The sequence below is a fragment of the Mizuhopecten yessoensis genome, unplaced genomic scaffold (assembly GCF_002113885.1).
Source record: "Mizuhopecten yessoensis strain PY_sf001 unplaced genomic scaffold, ASM211388v2 scaffold7493, whole genome shotgun sequence".
Lineage (NCBI taxonomy): Eukaryota > Metazoa > Mollusca > Bivalvia > Pectinida > Pectinidae > Mizuhopecten > Mizuhopecten yessoensis.
The window spans coordinates 37,463-65,417 of record NW_018407075.1 but is presented as its reverse complement, the minus strand read 5'-3'; the positions used below and the strand labels follow the sequence as shown (position 1 = coordinate 65,417).

The following is a 27,955-nucleotide window of genomic DNA, read 5'->3' as shown; positions in this document are numbered from 1 at the left end:
ACCATATTGTAACTATAGCTATATAGAAATAACCAACCATATTGTAACTAACCATATAGAAATAACCAACCATATTGTAACTAACCATATAGAAATAACCAACCATTTTGTCTCTAACTATATAGAAATAAACAACCATATTGTAACTAACTATATAGAAATGACCAACCATATTGTAAATAACTGTATAGAAATAAACAACTATATTGTAACTAACTATATAGAAATAACCAACCATATTGTAACTACTAACTATATAGAAATGACAGATTAACATCTTACTTAATCCCCCATTGATTTTAAAAAAAATCTAGAAACTAAAGCAGCGATAAGCAACTGAACTAAAGCATGATAAACCAGCTAGCTAGACTGTTAAACTATTACTAATACATAAATGTATATCAATTACCTTGTAAAGCAGAGCACAGGCATTTTTCACCGTTGTCTCCAAGGTTTATTTTCCAGGATTTTAAAAATGCCTTGTATCTATCAGTCGTTGATGGTTCTTCCCCTGAAGCACCCATAGCTCCCCCTCCTCTCGAATCGGCATGGGAGCCTTCAGGTATGGTACGCACACCAGGGTAACTATTAGTAAAACCCTCGTCACAATTGAAATCTGAATCGTCGTCTGCATCGTAACTATCTTCTCTGTTTCCATCGCCATGAAGATCGACATCACTACTGAGGCTGCTGTCATCCAGCGGATCACCAGTATCAGGTATAGGGTGACAATCTTCATTTCGCCCTCCACCACCATGTGTCTCTGAGGAGGAAAAGTTGGATGACACCACGTTACTAAGGTGACTATTGTGTGGCTTGACATTGCCTTCCTCTACACCACAACCATCAGTTTCAGGTGTGTCAGCATGAAAGAAATGGGATTGAATATGTTCAACTGGCATTTTACCCATTGCCCTCGCCTTCAACTCCCCATCTGTTAGTTCTACAGTTCCCTTCTCGTTATTTGTCGGAACCACTCCGTCTTCAATCTCATTGCCACCTTCAGGGGACGTTCTTCCTGATTTATCGGAGTCTTTTATTTGGCTTACTCCTTCCCATTTTTTGCTCTTTTCATTGCGGTAACGTTTGTGGTGTGCATCAAAGCTGTGGTGTGCATCAAAGCTGTGGTGTGCATCAGTTCGTTGACCCTTAACACTGCGGTCACGGTTGAGTTGTGTATATTCCTGTAGTAAGCGCTGAGAGGACTCGGAACCTTTTCCTTCCTTAAATCCAGCTACCAGCTTCAAACAACATAAAGATTACAATTATATGTATCCTAGTAATATGTTCTCCCACTGGTTTGAGATTCTAACAGAAACACACATATTTTGGGTTCAGATATAACTAATTATAAGAAACCTATTCTTAGGAATCTCCACCTACATACATACGCTAACTATGAATTATTATACAACATCATGAACTTAAAAATAAAAACCTACTTGAGTGTACTGGAGTCGTGATACATCAAAATGCAAGGGTTTTGCTGTTGATATTTATATCACGCATATTAGCTAACCCTGTATGCTGTGACAAATTCACCTACTTAATAATGATGATAATAATTTGAGGTTCATATATACCGCTTTATCACAACCTAGTTAATTTGTATGTCGTCTCAGAGCAGTTCACAAATTATTATTAATGGTTATAGGGCGTTTGCAACCAGCCAATATCTTTCTCAAATCCCTGGGGAGCATACAGCCGGTGCTGCCATTTCTGCGCTCACAGCTAGCTTTCAACAGTTCTAGCACTGGCCAATCACATACTCATTTACAGCTGAGTAGACTGGAACAAGCGGAGTAAAGTATATCTTGCTCAAAGATACAACACAGTGCTGTGATGTGACTGGAACCTGCAACCCTTTGGTCACGTGCCTGGCGTTCTACCACTAGACTACTGTGCCTCTAACTCTACTCGAGTGTACTCGAGTTGTGACATCATCAAAATGCAAGGGTTTTGCCCTTGATATTTACATCTTACATCAGCAACCTTATATATATATGCTGTGACAAATTTGAAGCTATTAGTTGTTTGACTGATTTTGGTTACGTAAACCTGACCGGACGCTAGGCTGATACCAGTCCTTTGAAAATTAAAGAGAAGCTACACTCAACTTCAAAACCTGTCAAAGTTACTGCTACATTGCTGCACGATTCCCTTTGATCTTCATCCAAGACCTCAGACTAGTTTACTAGTATCATCTTGTCTGTTAGGTGTTGCATAAAGAGCCTTTGACTTTGTCATGACATATTCCAGGGGTGCAGAGAGGATATATATTTATCACATAATAGTAGTGTTGTTTTCCAGTGAATATAACCCTGTCATATTGTTTTTGCGTACTAACCCATGCAATATGACCTATCAGCCCGGCTTTTTACATTTCAAGGATGCATGAAAATTGTCGTTTTACACGAATAAATGCCACAAGTCTTGATTATGTAATAAAAATGATCTTACACTCGTTTTCATTTCATATGAAATTTATGAAACTCGTCGCAAATTTTTCATTTTAGCTAGGCAAAATTGAAATATTCTTAAGACTCATTTCATAAATCTCGTATGAAATGGAAACTCATGGAAGATCCTATATATTGAGAGAAGAACCCTATTTCTATGTAATTAATATTTCTGGTGTATTTTCAAAAGTGTCATCACCACCAGCAAACCAAGTCTTCATTAACATTTTATTATATCCTTCAGATTTTCTCAAGTGCAAACTCTTTGAGAAAGGAGATTTACGTCACAGTAACATAGCATACACCTTTAACAAGAATATACCTGTCATGTTAGCCCGATTCTACAGCCTTACCAGTAAGATAAGCTCTTTGGGTCCTGATTCGACGTAGTAGTGGTATTTGTAGAAGGCTGACATGTCTGACAACATGTTTACGTACACTTCCTTAAACCGCTGAATGGCCTCACTTTGGTCACTGATAAAAGCCTGCTTCAGCAGTATACAAAGCATGTTTCTTATTCTAGTTGTCGCATCTGTCTCATTAATACATGTACTGTCATTTCCCTACAAAACAAAATGGTAGAAATTGTAGATTTTATCTTCGAGACCAAAACCAGGCTTAATCACTGCCTACATTTGTTAGAAAAAAAATCGCCTTTTTCACCCTCGGAAATGAGTGCGACTTTATCATTAATAGCTAGTGTTTGTTAACAACATAACATACCTAATTAAATGCAAAGGGGGAATTTAATAACGACCAAAAATGGATTTTACTGTCGAAGGGCAAAAATTTGACTAGGCAACCATTAATTCCTGGTATACAGTAATTATATTATATTTAACCATACCAGTGGATATTTGTTTTGCAATCGTTAGCATCTTGTTGTATATGATCATGCATAGGAGATGTAGTTTGTTGTTATTACAATACAAATTTATTGAAACCTACTTGTTCTTGTTCACTACCCTCGATGATGTACTTGGTTCTATCCAAATCCATGAACGTTTTATCATTTCTCGAATTCAGCTCAGCCAGCTAGAAATAAAAAATATATATAATAAAATTGACTAGTAAATTGAGGACTTTCTAGGTTGTTCGAGTTTTTGGACTACCTATTGCTACTTTCAACATGTATTCATCCTGCACAGCGATTTTGAGTTTATATTTAGGTTATGGAATTAAATGAATTTCATTTTTTAATAAACAACTGTTATAATAATGACTGATCTTGATCAATTGTACCAATATCTAAGAATAATAATGTAAATTCATAAAAAAATTATTATTCAGATTTACTAAATAGTTAATATTTTGAGAAAAACTATATGCTTTCAATTATTATCCATTGGACCAAGAAAGAGTGATTATCCCAATTCAAATCAAGTGAGAAAAGATGTTTGGAGGAGATGATGACCCTCAATTAGCTATACATGTATATAGTAGTGACTGAAACCTTTAGCACTTCACTGCCAGGTGACTATATAAAGCTAGGACTAGAAGTGTCAAATTGAAACCCTTTGAAGTCTTTGGGAGAAATTATAATACAAGAGGCCGAGAGGGCCTGTATTGCTCACCTGTTTCTTTTGTTACATGAAACTGACATATAGGTTACTTCAGACCAAATTTAGTAACTAAAACACAGGACATTTTAACACCTCTCATAAGGTTCTTGAGATAATGTTGTTTGAAATTTGTGAAATTTTAATTTTAAAGCTTTTAACCCATGTTGACCTTTGACTCCGGCTAGCACTTACAGTTGGCCTTTGACCTCATTACAGTAATAAAGATTCACACAGCTGGTCTCCATAATATACCAAAGTATAATGACTCTTGACCACATGGTTCTTAGGATATTGTTGTTTGAATTTCTTACCATATTTGACCCCTGTGACCTTGAAACTAGGTCAAGGTCATTTTAATGAGGAAATTAATAGCACTCCATCCCAGGTACCTACTGGCCAAATATCATGACCCTGGGCCTTATATAATTATGGAACTTGAGAAGAAGATTGTTCAAGCTTTTAACCAATGTTGACATTTGAACCCTAAATAGCACTTAAAGTTGACATTTGACCTCATTACTGTAATTAAGAAAAAGATTTGCACTGCTGATCTACAAAACATACCCAATTATCATGACTCTAGTCCAAATGGTTCTTAGGATATTGTTGTTTGAAATTTTTAACATATTTTATAGCACACCATCCCAGGTACCTACTGTCCAAATAACATGACCCTAGGTCCTCCAGTTCTTCAAAAGAAGTCGTTCAAAAGAAAAAGTTGATGGAAAATTTAACGGACGGACGACGCAGTACGGCATAAGCTTGCATGGCCCTTTGGCCCTTTCGGCCAGGTGAGCTAATAATTTAAGCTTACACCTATGTGAATTAATGTCTTAGAGTCTATAGCTATAATAATTAATAAAGTATTGAAGTGAAACCTTAATTAGCATGTGTGAGAGAACAAAAAACCTGAAGTAAATGAACATGTCAATAATTTAGAATACACTATCAAAAGAAATTTGTCCTCTCCCCACTTTCCCCCAAAATTAACATCTGAACTACAGTTAAATTGGACAAAAGTACCAAAAACATGAATACACGTTCAACTTTGACCTGTGTGAGCTTGATATCAATAGATTATATGCAACATGAGTCATGCCATCAGTGGTCTAGAGTTGAAAGTACTGTTGTGAAAGCTTCTTGGCAAATATATATATATATACAAATGTAGATGACAAATATATATATATATATACAAATGTAGATGACAAAAATATACATATATACAAATGTAGATGACAAATATATATATATATACAAATGTAGATGACAAAGATATATATAAACAAGAGGCCCAATGGGCCTGAATCGCTCACCTGGTATTAATCTCACACTTGTAATCTTAAAAGTGGACTAAAATGCAGCTACAGGAAGAATATCAGTGTTTGATTCATAAGAGCCTATTAAAAGATTTAAACATATGACGCCTGTGACCTTGAATGTCGAACAAGGACATTAGGTTGAACAGAGTTTAAAGTCTTCCAACCCAGCATGCTTTTGGCAAAATATCATAACCCTGGACCTATTGGTTATACAGAACAAGTCATTTAAAGATTTAAACATATATTGACCACTGTGACCTTGAATATGGGCGAAGGTCATTCATTTTGACAAAATTGGTAGCCCTTCATCCCAGCCTGTTAATGACCAAATATCATCGGCCCCTGTGACCTTGAATATATGTAAAGGTCATTCATTTGAATAAACCTGGTTGCCCTTTATCCCAGCATGCTACTGGCCAAATATCATCATCCTAAGACTTTCGGTTATTGAGAAGAAGTTGTTTAAACGTTTTAAACATATTTGACCCCTGTGACCTTGTAAATAAGTAAAGGTCATTTATTTGAACAAACTTGGTAGCCCTTTATCCTGGCATGTTACTGGCCAAATATCATTATCCTAGGCTTCTTAGTTATTCAGAAGAAGTTGTTTAAAGGTTTTAAACATATTTGACCCCTGTGACCTTGAAAATGGACGAAGTTCATTCATTTGAACAAACTTGGTAGCCCTTAATCACAGCATGCTACTGGCCAAATATCGTAACCCTATGCCTCTTAGTTATTCAAAAGACGTTGTTTAAAGGTTTTAAACATATTTGACCCCTGTGACCTTGAAAATAAGTAAAGGTCATTCTTTTGAACAAAATAGGTAGCCCTTTATCCTAGCATGCTAATGGCGAAATACCTTATCCCTAGGCCTCTTAGTCATTCAGAAGAAGTTGTTTAAAGGTTTTAAACATATTTGACCCCTGTGACCTTGAATATAAGTCAAGGTCATTCATTTGAACAAACTTCGCAGCCCTTCATCACAACAAGCTACTGGCCAAATATCATTATCCTAAGCCTCTTGGTTATTCAGAAGAAGTTGTTTAAAGGTTTTAAACATATTTGACCCATGTGACCTTGAATATAAGTCAAGGTCATTCATTCGAACAAACTTCGCAGCCCTTCATCACAGCATGCTACTGGCCGAATAGCATCATCCTAGGCCTTTTGGTTATTGAGAAGAAGTTGTTTAAAGGTTTTTAACATATTTGACCCCTGTGACCTTGAATATAAGTAAAGGTCATTCATTTGAACAAACTTGGTAGCCCTTCATTCTAGCATGGTACTGGCCAAATATCATTAGCCTAGGCCTCTTAGTTATTCGGAAGAAGTTGTATAAAGATTTTTTAAGACAATTGACCCCTGTGACCTTGAAAATGGACGAAGGTCATTGATTTGAACAAACTTGGTAGCCTTTCATCACAGCATGATACTGGCCAAATAGCATCATCCTAGGCCTTTTGGTTATTGAGAAGAAGTTGTTTAAAGGTTTTTAACATATTTGACCCCTGTGACCTTGAATATAAGTAAAGGTCATTCATTTGAACAAACTTGGTAGCCCTTCATTCTAGCATGGTACTGGCCAAATATCATTAGCCTAGGCCTCTTAGTTATTCTGAAGAAGTTGTATAAAGATTTTTTAAGACAATTGACCCCTGTGACCTTGAAAATGGACGAAGGTCATTCATTTGAACAAACTTGGTAGCCCTTTATCCCAGTATGTTACTAGCCAATAATCATCACTCTGGGCATTTTGGTTATTCAGAAGAAGTTGTTTAAAGTTTTTAACATATTTGACCCCTGTGACCTTGAAAATAGGTGAAGGTCATTTATTTGAACAAACTTAGTAGCCCTTCATCCTAGTTTGCTTCTGGCCAAATATCATCACCCTAGACCTTTTGGTTATTAAGAAGAAGTTGTTTAAAGTAAAATATTGACGCCGGACGCCGGACGGACGCCGGATGCTGCACCATGGCATAAGCTCACTTGGCCCTTCGGGCCAGGTGAGCTAAAAAATGTAGATAACAAAGATATATTTATATACAAATGAAGATGACAAAGATATATATATATACAAATGAAGATGACAAAGATATATATATATACAAATGTAGATGACAAAGATATATATATATAAATGTAGATGACATTAATGTAGAATGTTACCCTCTTCTCAGTATTCTCCCCCACTGAATAAGATGCTGGTGTTTTCATAACTAGTCCAAGGGCTTCAGTAGTGTCCTCAATTGTAACTTTGGAGGGATTTATGACGTCATTACCAATAGAATCAGTTTCTCGGCCAGAAGATTTTGAAAAATCTCCAATATTGAATCGCTCCTGTACTCGTCTTTTTCTTGCTTTTTCCTTCAATGCGGTCCCTGTACTTTCAAACATTTGGTCACTGAACCCTTTTTCTTGACAGTGTGATTTTCCTGTATCGACACTTCTAAGTCTTTTCAGTTCATCAATTTTGATTGGTTGCGAACCAAATTTTTCTTTCTCTTCACTATTTACATCCTGATCAAAATGATCTTCAATATGTTCATCACTTGTTACAGTTTTGAATTCTTGCCCATTACTTTTTGAATCATTAGAACCTAATACAGTTTCCTCATTGGAATGTTTCCCGATTCTTGTGGTAACAGTTTCTATCCTGGAACTTGAGCCCTGATCAACAAACAAATTTTCCTGACCATATGATTCCAAATAACATTGTACTCCATCATATGAAGTTGGAGAGAAGGGTTTAAAACTGGACAGTTTACTCTCCTCCACCAACCAGAACTTGAAGGGTGTCAGACACATGTCCACAGTTTCATCAATGTCTGCCTGGTCTTTCAGTAACACTTCAAACAGCAGCTGGTGCCCTGAGAGGTCCAGCTCATTGATTTGGATGTTATGTTCCAGAAGTTGTTGTATATAGTTCTCCAGCAGTTGGTCCTTATTCTCAATTAGATTTCTCAGAATCGCGTCCGTCCTGCCCCTATTTAGATGAACGTGCGCCCTCATGGTAGGGGGGTTATTCTGATTTTTTTGGCCTGTCTCACTGGTAATGATGTCTAAGTCATCCTTTACCATCCCACTCTGGCATGATAACACATCTTTCAGCTCTATTATCAAAATCTGTCTTGAACATGGTTCTAAAACGAAAAAAAGAAAAGAAGAATTATATTGTTATTTTCATATCTTCTGGAGAATTGTATGTAGAATAATGTACAAGAGATCTAGAGTAGGAGAAATGCTCATGAGTCCACCCAATTGCTCACCTGGATATCTAAGCAATCATGGCAAAACATTCTCCAAAGGAGATCCAAGGGAATATGCTAGACCCCAATGCCAATTCTTGTAGTATGTCTGTATTAGATTCTTCATGCCCAGCAATTTAATGTATGGTTATGGGGTGGGGATCTCAACTGTTTCCAAGCTGTGACTCAGAAACTAGGTCCCTATAGGGGTTCGGTCAGACCCCAGGTTCTATTCTAATACCATGACTACTTTTTGTCACCTTATGCCAGGCATTTGAATATATGGTTTTGGGGTGGGTATCTCAACTGTTTTAAATTTACTATCCAGGGTCTATGTCTCAAAGGGTTGGGCCAGACCCTAGGCCATCCAGACCCATGGTTTATACAAAATTGGTTCCCCTTCACCCATGGATGCTTCAGAGCAAATATGGAATAAATCCTTTCATTCCTACAGAAGAAGAAGGATTTTAAAGAATTTGCTATATTTCCCCTATTGGGCTCCACCCCCGAGTTCCCAGGGGGGCCAGACCCACCATTTATACAAAATTTGTTCCCATTTGATCCCCTAAGGATGCTTCTGACCAAAGCTCAGTCGTTTATGCCTTCGGGCAGGTGAGCTAAAGAGTGGCCTGATAATGTACATGCTTTTCATATATGACATTACATGCCATGAATGTTTATCCTTTCTTTGAATAGCTAATTATTGTACCAGTTGCAAGTGAGAATGAGATTTTGCAATATTGTGATATATACAGGTAACACGCGGTTGGGATTTACACTTGCAAATCTCATTCTCAGACCATCAGGCCACCTATTGGCACCACATAACATAAAGAAAATAATTTCACCCTAATTCTAAACTGTCAAACTGTTGAAATTATGTATATACAACTGGCTGAACCAGAGAAGCCCAGGATATAATGGGCTGCCAGAAGTTGCCCAGGAGACAATGGGCTGCCAGAGTTGCACAGGAAACAATGGGCTACAAGAGTTATCCAGGAGACAATGGGCTGCCAGAGTTGCTCAGGAGACAATGGGCTGCCAGAGTTGCCCAGGAAACAATGGGCTGCAAGAGTTGCCCAGGAGACAATGGGTCGCCAGAGTTGCCCAGGAGACAATGGGCTGCAAGAGTTGCCCAGGAGACAATGGATCGCCAAAGTTGCCCAGGAGACAATGGGCCGCCAGGGTTTCCCAGGAGACAATGGGCTGCAAGAGTTGCCCAGGAGACAATGGGTCGCCAGAGTTGCCCAGGAGACAATGGGCCGCCAGGGTTGCCCAGAAGAAAATAGGATTACCATACAATTGTCTGACCAATAATTTCAAAGAGTAGATAAAAAGAGTAGTTGCAGGCACTGTAGCTTCTTGTTGATAATTTTTGATTGAGCATGCAATTCATTGACCTGGAATAGGTATGCCCCTTAATAAAACTGTATATTTGGGACCTGGAACAAGATTGCTAAGCAATGTCTATCAAAAATATATTTTCAGGAATTCTACTCCATATTCCAATTCATCATCACTGGAAAAACTGTTGTATCAATTTTTCCAGCTTCAGCATCTTTCTTCACACTTCAGTTTTCCAAGTAAACTATTATCTCTATGGCATTAATCTACAATCAATGCTGTGTATATTTTGTCTTCAGCTATAGCTGAGGGATTTGTTCTTTTTAGATATTAGGCCAAAAAAAATATGTCTGTTTAGGGTTGCATGGGCAAAAAGACAAGGGTAAGTAGGTCAGATTTTTTTTATTAAATGTTCTTTTTGTATATTTTTGTGTACCATGTGGTCATGTGATTATGACCCTACTATTGTATGTAAAACAAAGAATTACATAAACAAGGTAGATTTGAAGGCAAATTGTGCTCCATATGCTGACATTTAGCGGCAACACGGAGCTGGAAGCCATTTTGAAAGGCAAGGAACCTTCTAAAATCTGCGGTTTTTTCCATTTTTTTCTCCTTTTTTTTTTTCATCAAAAAGTTTTGGGTCGGGGTAAAAAGCTAGGGTTGGTCGGGAACCCTAGCTTTTCATATATTTTTTTGGCCCTAGTTATATATTAATAAACTTCTATTTTGTTCTAATGTAATGTAAGTGTTCTGTGTTTTCTGTGTTTTCTGTGTCTTGATACCTTGCCTTGCCCCACATACACTTCACTACTCACCATATTAATCCTTCTATGGTTTGCATATTGTCATATGGTAATTTCTGTGGTGGAAAATTGAACATATGGGGTTTTGTTTACCAACTTCATACTAGGTTGTTGAATTATAAGTTCTTAATAGACTTGATACTGAACAATATTAGCTGTACAGTGATTTTTTTTTTGCTCAGTTTTACAGCTGAAAAATGAGGAATATATTCACAATTTCATTAGAAATAGTGCTATATATTTCCCAATTCATAAAGGAACAGGCTGTTGTAAAATTAAGGTAAACAAGAGGCCCAATGGGCCTGCATCGCTCACCTGGTATTAATCTCACACTTGTAATCTTAAAAGTGGACTAAAATACAGCTACAGGCAGAATATAAGTGTTTCATTCATAAGATCCTATTAAAAGATTTAAACATATGACGCCTGTGACCTTGAATGTCGAACAAGGACATTAGGTTGAAAGTGGGTCAAGGTCTTTCATTTGAACAAACTTGGTAGCCCTTCATCCCAGCATGCTACAGGCCCAATATCATCACCCTGCACTTTTTGGTTCTTGAGAAGAAGTTGTTTGAAGATTTTAACATATTTGACCCCTGTGACCTTGAAAGTGGGTCAAGGTCATTCATTTGAACAAACTTGTTAGTCCTTCATCCCAGCATGCTACATGTCTAATTTCAGTACCCTGGGCCTTTTGGTTATTGAGAAGTCGATAAAAGATTTTACGACATTTGACCCCTGTGACCTTGAAAGTTGGTCAGTCATTTATTTGAACCAACTTGGTAGCCCTTCATCCCAGCATGCTACAGGCCCAATATCAGTACCCTGGGCCTTTTGGGCCTTCGGGCCAGGTGAGCTAAAAACGCAACTCTATCTATGACTGGTGACCTGAAATACTTAACAGATATATATACAGTAATTAGATGTAGCTATGATTAAAATGTCCCCAATAGAATGCAGTAGAAAAAACCACAGGGGTTGGTGTTAAAGTCACCTTGAAATTATCAGAATACAGGAAGTCAACCCTTCTATCTTCCCATTAGCCTGCAGAAGATTTTAGGGTTGATATACATAATATTGTAACAAGCGTCTCACCGGCCCCTGTCGAAGAAGTATGGGGGTTCTTGTTTCACCAATATAGTGTGCTTCCTGGATCCTAGATTATCAAGGTCGGATATGTTATATATCCTCGATGTCAGGTCCGAGAACAATGGTCAGAAATTAATAAATAAAAATTGTCTAGTAGTCTAATTGAACAATGCGAAAAACTCTAAATATCAACCAAGAGCCAAATAGACAAGTACAAATATAATTTATTAAAGGAACAAGTTAAATAACAAGGTATATTTACAGAGTAAAGATCAGTACAATATTACAGTACAAACAAGCTAAGGCATCAATACAAGTTCCTGCACCAGCCAATAACAATGTGTACACAACTACTCTCAAGTTATACAATTAGCCCACACTAACTGACTGTGTTTACTCTATTATTTGAAGCCACCTAAATTATAATCTGATATGCAGACCAGCAAAAATACAAGAAAACTTCAACTGTTCAGGTAATTTGTAATAAAATGACCATTCAGATATAAATAGCCAAATACCAGAATTTCCCCTTACATCCGATGACAATGTCTATACATACTTTAGAACTACATTAAATGACGTGAGCATTATAAGCCTAAAACAAAAGTATGAGAAATTCCTAAGACTGACCTGTTCAGAGGCGACCGTCTGACAGTGACCGCTGATGAACTGAAGAAAAATGTCTGATCAGACCTGTATTTATAACCTTCAAAATATTACTACTCGGGAGAGGTCCAGAGACACTCCATTCCCATAGGATTACATGTAAAAGTAACAGACCTTATTAATCACACACAACTTCTCATAATATCTGCTCAAACGATATGTGCTTTGTGTTATAAAAATAATTGTACAGAGTAGAAAAATACATGTAAATCTACTATTTAATACTTCTAAAGGTAAAGATTAAAATTAGACCAAGTTTATGGGATTCCATGCGGTGGTGACGTCAGATGCCGGTAATTATATATATATAGTTATCGAAACGCTAAAGAAGTTTCCAGGAGAGGTCTGAGAGGTCTCTCCAACTGACTAAACATCTATATTAAGACATCATTTAAAGTTTAAATTAACAAATAACAGCAAGATAGATTTTGTACACACATTTAATCAATATCCTACCATACATACATATCAGAAAACATCCATAATCATGCACAAGTATAATTGTATACAGAAATACATCAAGTACATAAAAAACATCATATTGGCATTTGGGGCGAACTCAGCATATAGACTGTTTATTGTTGATACTATTCTTTAACTCAGTTGGCAGCTGGGATTTGTAGCTGTGTAGACAAAGTCCTGTTTGCTACAAATTGTGACTGATTGCTTCTGTTGTTCAGATCTGCAGACTTTTGCTGCAATACTGAGTTGAGTGCGAGTATAATATTCGTAGCAGTACAAACTTTGTTGTTACCAAGATTACTCCTATGTATACCTTGCTATACCAAACCGGATTAAGAATAGCATCTAACATGTTACAATTAAATTTAAAATGTTACCTTTTGCGGACTGGCTGTAACTCTTTGGCTACATTGCTCCAGTGCGACATTATAGGTAACTATGGGACAATTTGGTGTCGCCGCCCGTAAACTCAAGCTGGCTGTAACTCTTTGGTTACATTGCTCCGGCTCGGTATTGGGTTAGGACATATATAGTAATGTCTAAAACTGTTATATCTAATTATAGATGTTATGTAATATTATTACATATTTACAATTTTTTGAAGTTTTTTTTTATATTAGAAATTAGTTATTAAATTTCTATTACTTAGTAATATAGCTGAGTGCCCCAAAAAATAATAATAATAATAATAATAAAATGAAATAGGTTTATATGAGTTATGTATGTTGCCTAATCCAAATTTTGGTCTTGTTATATACATATATAGCTACTGGTGAGCAGTACCTGTATGCATTTCCATTGAATATGAGACGTGATGGTCTTGGATTGTTACAGCATCATGTTACCACGTACCACGTGTTCTACGTATTTGACTCGTTGTCGGGTGTCATTTATAGTTAAAGGTCACCCGGTACGTATATACGCAAGCATGGTGTGAGAATTACCACATTTATCCTGCAATAATCCCAAGTAGTTTTTACACAACCTTGGCTTAAGCAAGAGATGCACATACATGTATGGAAGGACAATGCTACAATATCTGTTGCTTTCTACTTAACTGCGAATATGATATATGTGGGCTTATAAACATCAGACATTATCATGGGCTTATTGCAAATCTTGCACACAATTGCCCGACTGTCCATGATCTATCTGGTAGATGTCAGTGCTATTTGGGCCTCTCTGATTGAGGAATTTGGAGTTCTGATATACCTGCAGTACGCATCTGAGGACCATCTCCCCAACACTTAAATAAGGTGGTCGGGAAGATGTACCAATGACGCTCCTATGTGGAAACTATGTCCATTATAACAGTCTGAATTGATACCTAAACACTCCAGTACATACAACTATTGGTTGATACACTCGGAATACTGGGCATAACATTGCCACTCTGTCCTGTGCTATTGACTTCACTCGGATTGTTGACAGTGTTGTACGTTCACTCGGGCGAGACGCTGCACATTGTCCATATACAATGCCTTCAAACCTGCTTTGGTGATACCTGTGGAAGGAGCATTGATACCAATGTTCGTCAATTCCTCGCGTAGTTGCGTTATGGTCCAATTACACGGGTTAGACGTATTGTATGGAACACTTTTCCTCAAAGTCGATCGAGGTCGACGACTCGCCATTGTCCGGAGCGAAAGTTCACGCACAGTTGTAAATATACATCCCCTGTCCGGTAAATATTAGGTAACCGCTTGGTTAAAACTCTTAATATGTTCCCAACAGGCTATATGAAAAGAGACCTCAATAGTATATTGATTTGATTTAAAATAATTCCGTGATTAATGGACAAAGTAATTAATGAAACTCAAGATTATTTCCGACTGGTCATTTTGCTACGGTCGCTGGACTGAAGTGACGCTATCCAAAATTCCTTCGGCCAATCAGACTGCTGTTTGGTTGCACGTGACCTATCAATTACCATCATTGACCACTGACCAGTCGGGCCCCTCACATGTATACTGTCGATGTCCCTCTCGACTTACACCCAACCAAATATGGACAGATCCCCCCACAAGTGATTGTTTACATTAGGCCCTCGCTATGTATATATGGTCGCTGCCCATCTCCCATACACACATAGTCAATACACTGAATATAGACAGAAAGGCCAGTGTCCAATTATTTACATTGCAAGGGATTCATCAATATCTATTATTAATTAGTATCATTTAGGATCTCAATATAATCATTGTTAGCCAAGCTATATATACTGACTAGTAGCTTGGCTTGTAACATGTATTTGATTAAATCCCTGGCTTATGTACAAGTGCATAAGCCCCAAACATAAACAGTGGCCAAAAAGGTAAGCATATTCATTTTATTCATATTAATGACTCAATGTCCATCAATCTAATGTGGCTTACAAGACTAGGAAGTTAAAGAATCGATGTAAGTAGTTTCGAGCATCTCGCATAGTCATGCAGCTTCCAAAATGGTGATTTTGAGAGCGATTTGAAATGCCGACAAGAGGTCGATAAATACAAAATTAACATGGAAATCATGTGTCATTTCTACAATGTTCTATAGTTGTAATTTGAACAATCATCATTCAAAACTGATGTACAACACCACATTTTGGACTATAAAATGGACATTGATGTTATTTATTTAGTGAAAACCGGTCACACAGGCGCACAGCCATATGTAAACAAATCGGCTGCAGGGCCGAGACAGCCGTGGTTAAAATCACCAAAGTTATACGGGGCTGACATGTTACAATATGTTCGTCCATTAAAGGATTAGTGGGCTTTATTTACTTACCTTTGATCCTCTCTGGTGCATTTACTTCAAATCGCTTCAACGACTGCTCATCCTTATTTTTGATGACAATCGTATGCAAGTGAGATGAACTCATTATTCTTGTTGTACTGATCTCTCAGTTAATCTGAAAATGTAGCAAATACATTTTTGTCAATTCAGACAGACACCACAAGAATTTTTAAACTAGCTGGCATCTGAGAAGATGAATGATCATACTGTTTGTTTATTGATCAAAAATTCAATGCACTTGCAGTGTGCCAATTCAATCTTTCAAAATTTAACTTACTATTTTTGAACTTGATTTGATCTTACCTTTGATATATATATATGTATACTTAAAACTTAATTTATCTTTAGTGGCATAGATCGATACATAACATGACAGATCATATATCGGATACTTCATATATAGAATTTCTACCAGTGTGGTTATGGCATTTCTGACAGTGGTGGAATTAGCTGCTGGTCCACCGTTGGTTTCCAGGCAGACCAGTAGGTTTTTTAACATCAAGAAACAAAACAAGTACAGACTTACCAGGACAAGTACAGACGTACCAGGACTTCCCAGTTTATCTTACACAGAGCGTTTGTAGAAATTAACATTACCCATATTAGCCTATTGAAGGTATGGTGATATGACAGAGGTTTATAAAATTACTTCTGAATAATATGACAAAGAATCATAGAATTATTCACAACTAAAGAATGTTCAAACAAATTAAACAGGGCCATAACTTTTAAATCTATCAAGAGTTTTATCAGATACATTGTAAATGTAACAAACTATGTATACTCGATCACACAGAGAACTGCATGTTAACATATGGAACATAACTTCCCAACGAAATGTAGTCAACACAACATCCGTTAAACAATTTAAGCTTGAAATAGATGAACACATGAAAAACCAAACGCAAAGATATTGTTTTAATAAAAAAAGTAGTGCTATGAAATACCAAATTACAATTATATTTGTATTGCAAGCTGTCAATTTAAAGGATTGTATATCCTATACATATTTCACGTATACTGTCAGAATAAATACATGTGTATATAATCTGCAGGTCCAGTACACTCTGTCGATTGAGCTAGATATCTGTAAAGACCTTTAATAGGTCTTTTGAGCTATTTTCATGTAATTATCTTTTTTAAGGAAAACAAAACAAATTAAGTCGCTTTTAAAAGAAGATTTTATCATTAGGTTGATAACAAAAGACATTAAATATAAGTATTCTTTTAAAAAAATAATGATGTAAAAAAACGGAAATTTTACATTTATGAAAAATGAAAATTAACATCTAAATGTATGCTTTTTGTAGTCAACATTACCATAAACCTTATTGTTTTATGCGACTTTGCTTTAAATTTAATGAAAATTCAAATCTGAGAAAATATAGCTCAATACAGCTATAATTTATAGGTGAATATATATAGCTATAGGGCCCTATAGGTCTTTATAGCTACAATGTACTGATGTATATGTAGCTCAATCGACATAGTGTACTGGACCTGATCTGTGTGCATGAAAATACTGCTTCATAACTTAAACAGTGTGCCAAAAAAGACCTGGGGCGTACCTTGAAAAGTGTCTTGAAAATCTTTCAAAATATCTCAAAACTCTAAAATCCATGGCCATGGGGAAAACTGTTCATGATAATTTTTTATTCGCGCAAAGTCTCGTATTTCTTGTAGAAATATAAAACTAGTCGTACATTGGTAAATGTAGTACTAAGTAACTTACTTAGCTCGAGTTTCCACTTACCCTAACAACAGACAGGAACTGCAGTACCGGCAATTCTTGTTTCATAGGTAGATGTGTCCCTGCTCCAGTACCTACAGTAACTGACAAGAGACAATTTGATATAACGTTATATCACAGAGATAAATAGACTGTCACCTATTTGTTTCCTTAAAAAAACATAGCCTTTGATTAATTTTGATAGCATGCATACCATTGGTTATAAATGGCTAACTCTTTATCATGATCAAGGACGACGCCTTAGTGTTTGTTGTCAAAAAGACGACGATGACATGCAAATGGCGTATGTTTCCTCTTCCCGGAAGTAAAATTATGAAACCGAAAGTAACTTTGGTAAATTACTTAAATATAAGCAAAAAATCGTCTAATGGTGTTTTTTTTGGCATTTAAATAACTTGCAAAATATATAAAAAAATATTATTTAAAATTTGGCCAAAAAATTACAGTGCATTAAAACCGGAAATTATCAAGTGCGGACCTTTTTAAGACGGAAAATGATTTGCCCCGACACCGCCATGGCGAGGTAAGTAAATTTCCACATATATTTTTATAGGTTTTTTTATGTTACTAAACGTGTCAACCGTATCAAATGAAAAAAATATATGGTCATGTTCCATTGATTTAGATGTGACGTAAGAAGATTTTTTTTTACAAATGCTAAAAATAGCAAAAGGAAATGAGTCAAAGACAAAACGAAAGTAGATTTTCCCCACTAATGATCTGTGGTGCATTGCCTCAAGTATTTGCAACAGAAAAGGTTTCAAACCAGGTATTATACTTCATTTCATTGAATTTTGTATGTCACGTGTCTGCTTAATCGTATCTTATCATTATATTCCTTTATTGGAATCATAGCATTATACAGCTCTGTAGAATCGGTGTGTTCACATGCTCTTCATTTACGGTTTCCATTTGGAAATAAATCTACGATGATTATTAATATAAAGAAATCTACAAAATATTTTTTCACGGAAGCAAAATGTCACACGAGTGTCACACAAGTAATTTATGTCCATATGGGTTTTCCAGTCTCCTATAAAATACTACCAGACATTTTCACAGATGTAGTGGATTTATTGAATACTTGTTACATTATAATTTAAGTACAGTAAAATCAATATATTGTTTTGAAATTATTTGATATTATTGTTTTGAACTGTTAAGTATATTTCATGCACAAAATGTAATTAGGCGTACATGTACCTACCCTAATACTCTGTGGCTGTAAAGTACATGAGCTATACATATTGATCTCTACATGCTTAGGGTTAACGTGTAGACTGGTGTTGAGATACACGTGGGGCACTCAGCTGGGGCTCCCACCTTCATATGGGCTCATGCAGGGTTAAAGTGTCTGTCTGACGGCCAATACTATCTTTCATCTCTCACACGTCACAATAACAACCTGATATAATACATGTACATTATATATACACACAACCTGACAGACATACCGACACACACACTTACACCCGGCCCAAGTATTTTGAAAAAAAGTTTCAAATATTTACGTGTGTGGCAGGTTTTAATTGTACATAGGATTAAGGTCGCCTTCTAGCTTCGAGCTAGAGGGAATTTCCCTTTAGATCAGTGGTAGAGCGTCCGACTGAGGAACCTGGAGATTGAGGGTTCGATCCCCGGTGGAAGCACACTATTCTCTTTCCTGTTTCAAATGGTGTCTGTGGCCCTCTCTGTGATGACAGGGAGTTAGAACCTGGGTTGTGGTGTTCGAGGGCGAACACATTTAAAAAGGGGGAGTAGTGTGGCAGGTTTTTTATTGTACATAGGATTAAGGTCGCCTTCTGCCTTCGAGCTAGAGGGAATTTCCCTTTAGCTCAGTGGTAGAGTGTCCGACTAGGAACATGGAGATCGAGGGTTCGATCCTCGGTGGAAGCACACTATTCTCTTTCCTGTTACACGTGTCAAACTAAACAACTTGTTTGACCACTGTAACAGTGACCAAACAAACAACCATGATATTGTTTCCAGTTACATATCGGTATAAATAAATTTTCTTCGTTTCATTTTTTTGTTTTGTTTGTATATAAGAGAGAAATCTTGACTTTAACAGTGCTACCTTGAATAAAAAAAATAGGTTGTGTGTAGGTGCAAATTAATGTTAGGGTAGGTAGGATGAACTAAAATAAACAACATTTCATTTTGCCTAACGTACTCACCAAGTTGTTCTTGGGATTTTTCTTTGCAGACATGCACTCTTTGAAAATTTGGATGACATTTTACTTTTTATCTCAGTGTAGTCATCTTCTAAAAATAATATTGTCCAAAGGTCAATTTCTTTATATGTTGTACTGTGTGCATATTTTTATAAGTCATAGACTGATTTTTTTTTCAAATCCAGTTTTTACCAGAATCCTATGTGTGTTCCGGATCCTCAGATGTTACTGTTGTGATATTTTGCCATACAGATTTATTATTGTACAAGTAAATGAGCTTCACCCACTGTCATAGTCAATCATGTCACTTGTGTTAATAATTTCAACAACTCCTTTTATAGAACTTATGCATCGGCCTAAAGACAGTTTATTTGTCCTGTAGCTTTCCTTGGTAGATTGCCATCAAGTTGTGTACAAATAAATGACACTAGCCCACATAACCAACCTAACACAGGTCCAATGCTAAACTATACAGTGTCATCTTATAATTAATAATAATAATGATTCGAGGTTCTTATATACCGCTTTACCACAACCTAGTTTGTAGGTCGTCTCAAAGCGGTTCACAAATTATTATCCATGGTTATAGGGCCTTTGCAACCAGCCAATATCTTTCTCAACTCCCTGGGGAGCATACAGCTGGTGCTGCCATTTTCACGCTCACAGCTAGCATTCTACAATTCTAGCACTGCCCAACCACATACTCATTTACAGCTGAGTAGACTGGAACAAGCGGAGTAAAGTATCTTGCTCAGAGATTACAACACAGTGCCGTGACTCGAACCCGCAACCCTTGGGTCACGAGTCCGGCGTCCTACCACTAGACAACTGTGCCTCTTATGAGCTATGGAGCCCACGACATTCAGATGGTTGGTCTGTAGCTTAATGAAGGGATACAGCGGTTGTGTTTGTCCATTATTACTAGTATAATTGTTTATATGAACTTCATGGCAGAACCATATATATTGATTTAATATTAATTCACAGGGGTACTTGAATAATACTCATTATACTCATCATAATTTAATGTTACAGTGACATAAATTGCTGCAATGATTATAGATAATCACTGCAGTAATATATGTCACCGTAACATTAAATTACACATTGGTGATACAGGCCTCTTGTTTGCCTAAGTGTATTAAGTTCACTGGGTTGCAGTATTTAATGGGTCCAGTATGCATTTTGGTTGAGTAACCTGGTTAAACAGAATAGGTTTCTTTTCAAAGTCTACATGTTACATTGCTTTTTCTTATTTTCTTAACAAGTCAACATATTTTTAGACATAAATAAATTGATTTAATTATAACTGGATTGAAGAAATGGGCAACCAATTATCCAGCAGTTAGGAAATAAGTTTTACTGTTTGAATTTGTAGCGAAAATTTACTCATTTAATATTTAATGCAGCAATTAAGAGGTTTTATGTATTGTTTCATATATTTTATTTTTCATTTTAGTTCAGTTTTAGATGAAAATGGGTAATGATAACTCAAACAACCAGAGAAGTGATGAATTACATGAACATGAAGCAGACAAGGCAGATCACATTTCTCAGAATCAAGGGTCATCTGTTGATCTAGATCTGTCAGCACCTGGGGGTCTAAAGGTCAACAACAACAATCATTTGTCTTTGTCGCAGCGAGACAAACAAATTGGTTCAGCAAAAAAGGAAGACGGTAAGAAGCCAGGAAGGTCTGACAGCTCAGAGTTACAACATAAAGAGATAAGGAAAGGGTTAGAAGATATCAAAACTCACACAGGGGTGCAACAGGGCCCTCAGACTGTGAAAATGGACACCGCGGTACAGCAAAGCCCTTGTGGAGCTATAGCACAGGACAAAGAGGCAACCCCACAGTTTGGAATAGAGGCTAATATATCTGTTCCAGTGGATACAGGGGCAGCCCCACAGTTTGGAACAGAGGCTAATATATCTGTTCAAGCAGACATAGGGGCAACACCACAGTTTGGAACAGAGGCTAATATATCTGTTGAAGCAGACATAGGGGCAACCCCACGGTTTGGAACAGAGGCTAATATATCTGTTCAAGCAGACATAGGGGCAACACCACAGTTTGGAACAGAGGCTAATATATCTGTTCAAGCAGACATAGGGGCAACCCCACAGTTTGGAACAGAGGCTAATATGACCGTTCCAGTAGATGCGACCATACTGGAGTGGTCAGATGAAGAGGAACCACTCAAAAAGTCACTCTACAATGGTCAGAGTGTCTTTCCTAGTCAAGATGGTAAAGAAAGCTGGCAGGATTCCGATGGATGTATATCAAATATTTTTCCAGTTGAAGATGTTTCTCCAGTTGAACATACACCTTTAGAAAAATCACACACAGTAGAGCCACTTACATGTACTAGTGTGCCTGAAAATAAACCGATGATTGAGGAATGTCTCGACATGCAAGATGGCAGGGGAGATAATCATGTCCTTCAAGACCAGGACTGCAATCCAGCAATGACAGAAAAATCTTCTGAACAAGCAACTAAATGCAATGGTCTCTCTCCAACAGTACAAAAAGCCTACAGCGAGGTAAATAGTTTTGTCATTTTTTATCATTCAAACCTCAATTTAAGTCCTGCACAAGTATACAGAAGACCTCTTGTGGTAAAACATAGCAAATAAACAACAGAAGAGAATCAACTCCTGATGAAGTTTCCATTTATAACTGTATTTAAACAAACATTATAAGTGTCAATTAATATACTGTTATGCAAACCTAGAAAGAAAATGCATGTATTCTTTTCACTACACCTTTCCCACTACAATATAATAGCCAACACATGTTCTGTTCCTTTTAGTTTCAGGCCCTGTTCAGTTATGTAAATGACCTGAAGTTATCAAACAGGAGAATAATGAAGAAACTGACAGAAGAACAACAGTAAGTCCTTTTTTGCCAGAATATATAATAATTTAAAAAAATGTATGTTATCATCCCATAACGTAAAAAAATGACGTCACCATTTGTAACATCGCTTTTGATTGGTTGATACAGCGGCGCAATAATTTCTAAGAAACAAGAGTCCATCAATAAAAGTGGATTTCCACAGGGATTGTGTATAGTACATTGTAGATTAAATTATAAGGATTAACTTGAATATATTTTTCATGTTATGGAGCTATAACACAAAAAAACGGAGTGTACTCTCATCATAAACCGCTTCGCGGTTTATTTAGAGTACACTCTGTTTTTTTGTGTTATAGCATCATAACATGAAAAATATATTCAAGTTAATCCTTAAATACACTTTACTTTAATGTAGCTTTAACTTGATATTCATTCTAAATGTTTATTTTGCGTAATAATGTATGAAGACTAAGTTCATATTTTGTTTACACTTGAATTATAATAACGTACACCTTTATAATTCAAAACGTTTGCTATATATTTTATATATATATGTTTGTATTTATGGAACATCTCCAGCACACACGCAGGCATACACACATAGGGAGATATTAGCCAGGTGGCATAGGACTAGTAGTTAGCGCCTCATAAGGCAGCTCCTGCAAATTTCTCAAAATTGTATTGATTAATATATATGCTTATGGTATATCTGTGTACTGTGAAGCACTTTAGAGTGGCTTATGTTAGCTAGATAGGGCGCTATATCAAATGTTGAATATTATTATTATTATTATTATTAAGATAAAACAAAAATGTAAAATAATGTGCAGGAGGATATCATGCTTATGTAGGCAGACATTACATTTCAGCATTTCAATTTACTCCACGTGTAAAATCACACATCTTATAATAAGATGCCCATCTGTTTACAAAATCACACTATATACAAACTTGAGGTTGATAAGTAAGATTATTCTCAAAGTTAATATTATTTTTGTAGGAAATATAAAAAGACATTTGAGGATTCTGAAGCCAAAGTATCAGGTAATACAATTCATGTTACTGTCCTATATCCTCGGAGTTACTTTATACTGTCAAATTTTCGTCCAATCAAACACTCACCTATTGCAGATAAAATCTGTGTTTCCCTAGCATTAATTTTACCATTCACATGCAATTACTACATTTTACATAATGTATACTAATATTTGCTGTCATAATAAATTCGCCCTAAATGGGGAGGGCAAAAAATGTGAAAGTTATACTGCAGCGAAAAATTTCCCCATGTACAGCATTTCTCTTCTGAACTCTTTCACCCCTATGTAAATGTAGTAGACTGATCTGGATGAGACCATCATGTAGTCTACAGTGGTGATAGAATCTGTCTTCTCACCTGGTCCTGGTGGCAGATTTGGGAACATTCAACAAGAGAAAAGAACTGCCCTGCTCTGCCCCACTGCATGATTGTAAGAGACAATGCACCTTATACTGTACATGTATATGACCTTTGTAGAATCAGAAGTGATCTTCTCTGTCCTCTAATTAGGGGCATCAAGGCGACCAAATTAGATGTGGTGCCTCTCATTACAAAACTTGGGACTTAAAGCTATCTCGTGTTTTCACTCTCACTCAATATTTTTTCGACAGTGTCTCCATAGAACCCTCTGATTAATTAGCCTGTCATCAGAATAATGCCACTAAGCTATGACATTTCAGTTAGATATGGCACCTTAGGTGGCCCCATCATCTGCAGACAGCATGGGCTTCATATAACCTTGTAGCTGTTGCAAAGGTGCAAAAACCCTAAACGAACAAATCTGTTTAGCTCTCCTGACAAGAAATGTCGTACTTTTTAATTGTAATTTGGGATTTTCTTTGTTTACAATAATGAAGTTATGTTTTAGCGAAAAATTAAATCACCATATGATATATCTGCAGTAGAAATGAAAGTGAAAGTACATTTAATTTTTATTCCAATATTATTGATAGGACAATCCAATCAATTATCATGCAGGACCAGTCGACCTACCAAGTATGTTGTGAGAGGTATAGTTGGTCCTGGTGACAAGGTTTTGTCCAGTAAAGGCATAACGTTCATAGTTGTGATAATTATGATAATACTTTCTATTTAGGACTGAAAGAGTGTGTTACATTCCTGGAAGAGCGTGTCAGTCAGAGAGAAGGGCAGATTAAGAAGTTTAAAGGCATCGTACAAGTGCTTCTTCAGAAAGTCTCCACACTGTCCACAGCCCTTGGGGATTTCCCTGGGAACGATGGCCGAGGTCAGGGGTTTGAGGCATCATCTTCCTCAGAGGAAGGGGAGGAAGAGGTGAGGACAGATTTAGAAGTAACAGCATAATCGTTTATAGAAAGTTAGAAAGAAACTCGTGAATTCCTTAAATTTTGGTTATTAATTTACATGAAAGGTGAAGCAAATGTTTGTACTTAACAGCCTAGATTTATAACATGGATTAACAGGAAAACTGAAGATGGATTTCCTTATTACTGGTTGTGGTAGTCTGTTTTTAGACTGTTTCTATTGTCGTAGTAGACTGGATAGATGTGTTCATGTTTGTGTTAGTTTACTATACATGTGTCCATAATTGTAGTAAAATTAAAAACACATATCCATGTTTGTATTAGGCTGGATATATGTGTCCATGTTTGTGTTGGGCTGGATACATATTTCCCCCACCCTTCACAGGTGTATCTCCCGTTTTAGCCGGGAAAGATCAGCTTGTCACCCCCTAGGGGGAGATAGCCTCGTGCCGATTAGCATGTGTTCAATTGTGACGTCATTAAAATGCGTCATCGGTAATTGTGACGTCATCAAAAGTGAATGACGATATGCATACCCCACATGTATTTTTGTTTACAAACATGGCAAACTGCTTTCAGTGGAGCTGTGACTGAAATAATAGGATGGGAGAAAAATAATCATCCCCTACCTTGAGGGTGTAAACGATAAATCTCCAATCGTCGGGTGATTTTTTGGTTGTCTAACCCTCGGCAAAGCCTCAGGTTAGACAACCAAAAAACATCACCACTCGGGTTGGAGATTTCTCTTGTCACACCCTCAAGGTAGGGGAAGATTCTGTTAGTCCATGTTTGCTGTAGACTGGATAAATGTGTCGATGTTTGCCGTAGGCTGGATACATGTGTCCATGTTTGTGACAGAATAGATACATGTGTCCATGTTTGCCGTAGACTGGATACATGTGTCCATGTTTGGGGAAGACAGGATACATGTGTCCATGTTTGTGGTAGACAGGATACATGTGTCCATGTTTGCCGTAGACTGGATACATGTGTCCATGTTTGTGATAGACTGGATACATGTGTTCATGTTTGCCGTAGGCTGGATACATGTGTCCATGTTTGTGACAGACTAGATACATGTGTCCATGTTTGCCGTAGACTGGATACATGTGTCCATGTTTGGGGAAGACAGGATACATGTGTCCATGTTTGTGGTAGACTGGATACATGTGTCCATGTTTGTGGTAGACAGGATACATGTGTCCATGTTTGCCGTAGACTGGATACATGTGTCCATGTTTGGGGAAGACAGGATACATGTGTCCATGTTTGTGGTAGACTGGATACATGTGTCCATGTTTGTGGTAGACAGGATACATGTGTCCATGTTTGCCATAGACTGGATACATGTAATTGTGACGTCATCAAAAGTGAATCATGTGTCCATGTTTGTGGTAGACTGGATACATGTGTCCATGTTTGTGGTAGACAGGATACATGTGTCCATGTTTTTGATAGGCTGGAGACATGTGTCCATCTTTGCCGTAGGCTGGATACATGTGTACATGGTTGTGATAGACTGGATACATGTGTCCAGGTTTGAGGTAGACTAGATACATGTATCCATGTTTGAGGTAGACTAGATACATGTGTCCATGTTTGTGGTAGACTAGATACATGTTAGACTGGATGCATGTGTCCATGTTTGTGGTAGACAAGATATATGTGTCCATCTTTGCCGTAGGCTGGATACATGTGTACATGGTTGTGATAGACTGGATACATGTGTCCATGTTTGAGGTAGACTAGACACATGTATCCATGTTTGTGGTAGACTTGACACATGTCTCCATGTTTGAGGTAGACTTGATATATGTATCCATGTTTGTGGTAGACTAGATACATGTTAGACTGGATGCATGTGTCCATGTTTGTGATAGACTGGAAACATGTGTAAATGTTTGTGACAGACTGGATAAATGTGGCCATGTTTGAGGTAGACTTGATATATGTATCCATGTTTGTGTTAGGCTACTATTCATGTGTCCATGTTTGAGGCAGACTAGATACATGTATCCATCTTTGTGATAGACTTGACACATGTATCCATATTTGAGGTAGACTAGATACATGTATCCATGTTTGAGGTAGACTGGATACATGTATCAATGTTTGTGGTAGACTTGACACATGTATCCATGTTTGAGGTAGACTAGACACATGTATCCATGTTTGAGGTAGACTAGATACATGTATCCATGTTTGTGTTAGGCTACTATACATGTGTCCATGTTTGAGGTAGACTAGCTACACATATCCATGTTTGAGGTAGACTAGACACATGTATCCATGTTTGGGGTAGACTTGACACATGTATCCATGTTTGAGGTAGACTAGATACATGTATCCATGTTTGTGATAGACTTGACACATGTATCCATGTTTGAGGTAGACTAGACACATGTATCCATGTTTGAGGTAGACTAGATACATGTATCCATGTTTGTGATAGACTTGACACATGTATCCATGTTTGAGGTAGACTAGACACATGTATCCATGTTTGAGGTAGACTAGATACATGTATCCATGTTTGTGATAGACTTGACACATGTATCCATGTTTGAGGTAGACTAGACACATGTATCCATGTTTGAGGTAGACTAGATACATGTATCCATGTTTGTGATAGACTTGACACATGTATCCATGTTTGAGGTAGACTAGACACATGTATCCATGTTTGAGGTAGACTAGATACATGTATCCATGTTTGTGATAGACTTGACACATGTATCCATGTTTGAGGTAGACTAGACACATGTATCCATGTTTGAGGTAGACTAGATACATGTATCCATGTTTGTGATAGACTTGACACATGTATCCATGTTTGAGGTAGACTAGACACATGTATCCATGTTTGAGGTAGACTAGATACATGTATCCATGTTTGTGATAGACTTGACACATGTATCCATGTTTGAGGTAGACTAGACACATGTATCCATGTTTGAGGTAGACTAGATACATGTATCCATGTTTGTGATAGACTTGACACATGTATCCATGTTTGAGGTAGACTAGACACATGTATCCATGTTTGAGGTAGACTAGATACATGTATCCATGTTTGTGATAGACTTGACACATGTATCCATGTTTGAGGTAGA

General features: G+C 37.0%; 2 protein-coding genes across 3 annotated transcripts in view; one reads left to right on the top strand and one right to left on the bottom strand.

Annotated features, from left to right (window-relative positions):
* LOC110453749 overlaps positions 1–17,783 on the bottom strand; it is a 43,303-nt gene extending 25,520 nt beyond the window's left edge. Inside the window, exons 1-7 of the mRNA XM_021502877.1 lie at positions 17,683–17,783; positions 17,493–17,572; positions 15,731–15,854; positions 7,513–8,486; positions 3,408–3,494; positions 2,813–3,022; positions 410–1,241 (exon numbers count right to left, since the gene is read on the bottom strand). Coding sequence (XP_021358552.1) covers positions 410–1,241; positions 2,813–3,022; positions 3,408–3,494; positions 7,513–8,486; positions 15,731–15,824 — 2,197 coding nt within the window. The 5' untranslated portion in view covers positions 15,825–15,854; positions 17,493–17,572; positions 17,683–17,783. The remainder of the gene's footprint in view (positions 1–409; positions 1,242–2,812; positions 3,023–3,407; positions 3,495–7,512; positions 8,487–15,730; positions 15,855–17,492; positions 17,573–17,682) is intronic.
* Positions 17,784–17,979: 196 nt separating this feature from the next.
* The window catches only part of LOC110453756, a 37,043-nt gene continuing 27,067 nt past the window's right edge, over positions 17,980–27,955 (top strand). Inside the window, exons 1-5 of one of the 2 annotated variants that reach the window (XM_021502891.1) lie at positions 17,980–18,012; positions 21,123–22,207; positions 22,477–22,556; positions 23,524–23,567; positions 24,656–24,852. In XM_021502891.1, the coding sequence (XP_021358566.1) occupies positions 21,134–22,207; positions 22,477–22,556; positions 23,524–23,567; positions 24,656–24,852 (1,395 nt within the window). In that variant the 5' untranslated portion in view covers positions 17,980–18,012; positions 21,123–21,133. Of the gene's footprint in view, positions 18,013–18,169; positions 18,259–21,122; positions 22,208–22,476; positions 22,557–23,523; positions 23,568–24,655; positions 24,853–27,955 lie in introns of those variants that run through there. The other variant, XM_021502890.1, reaches the window with a different exon arrangement.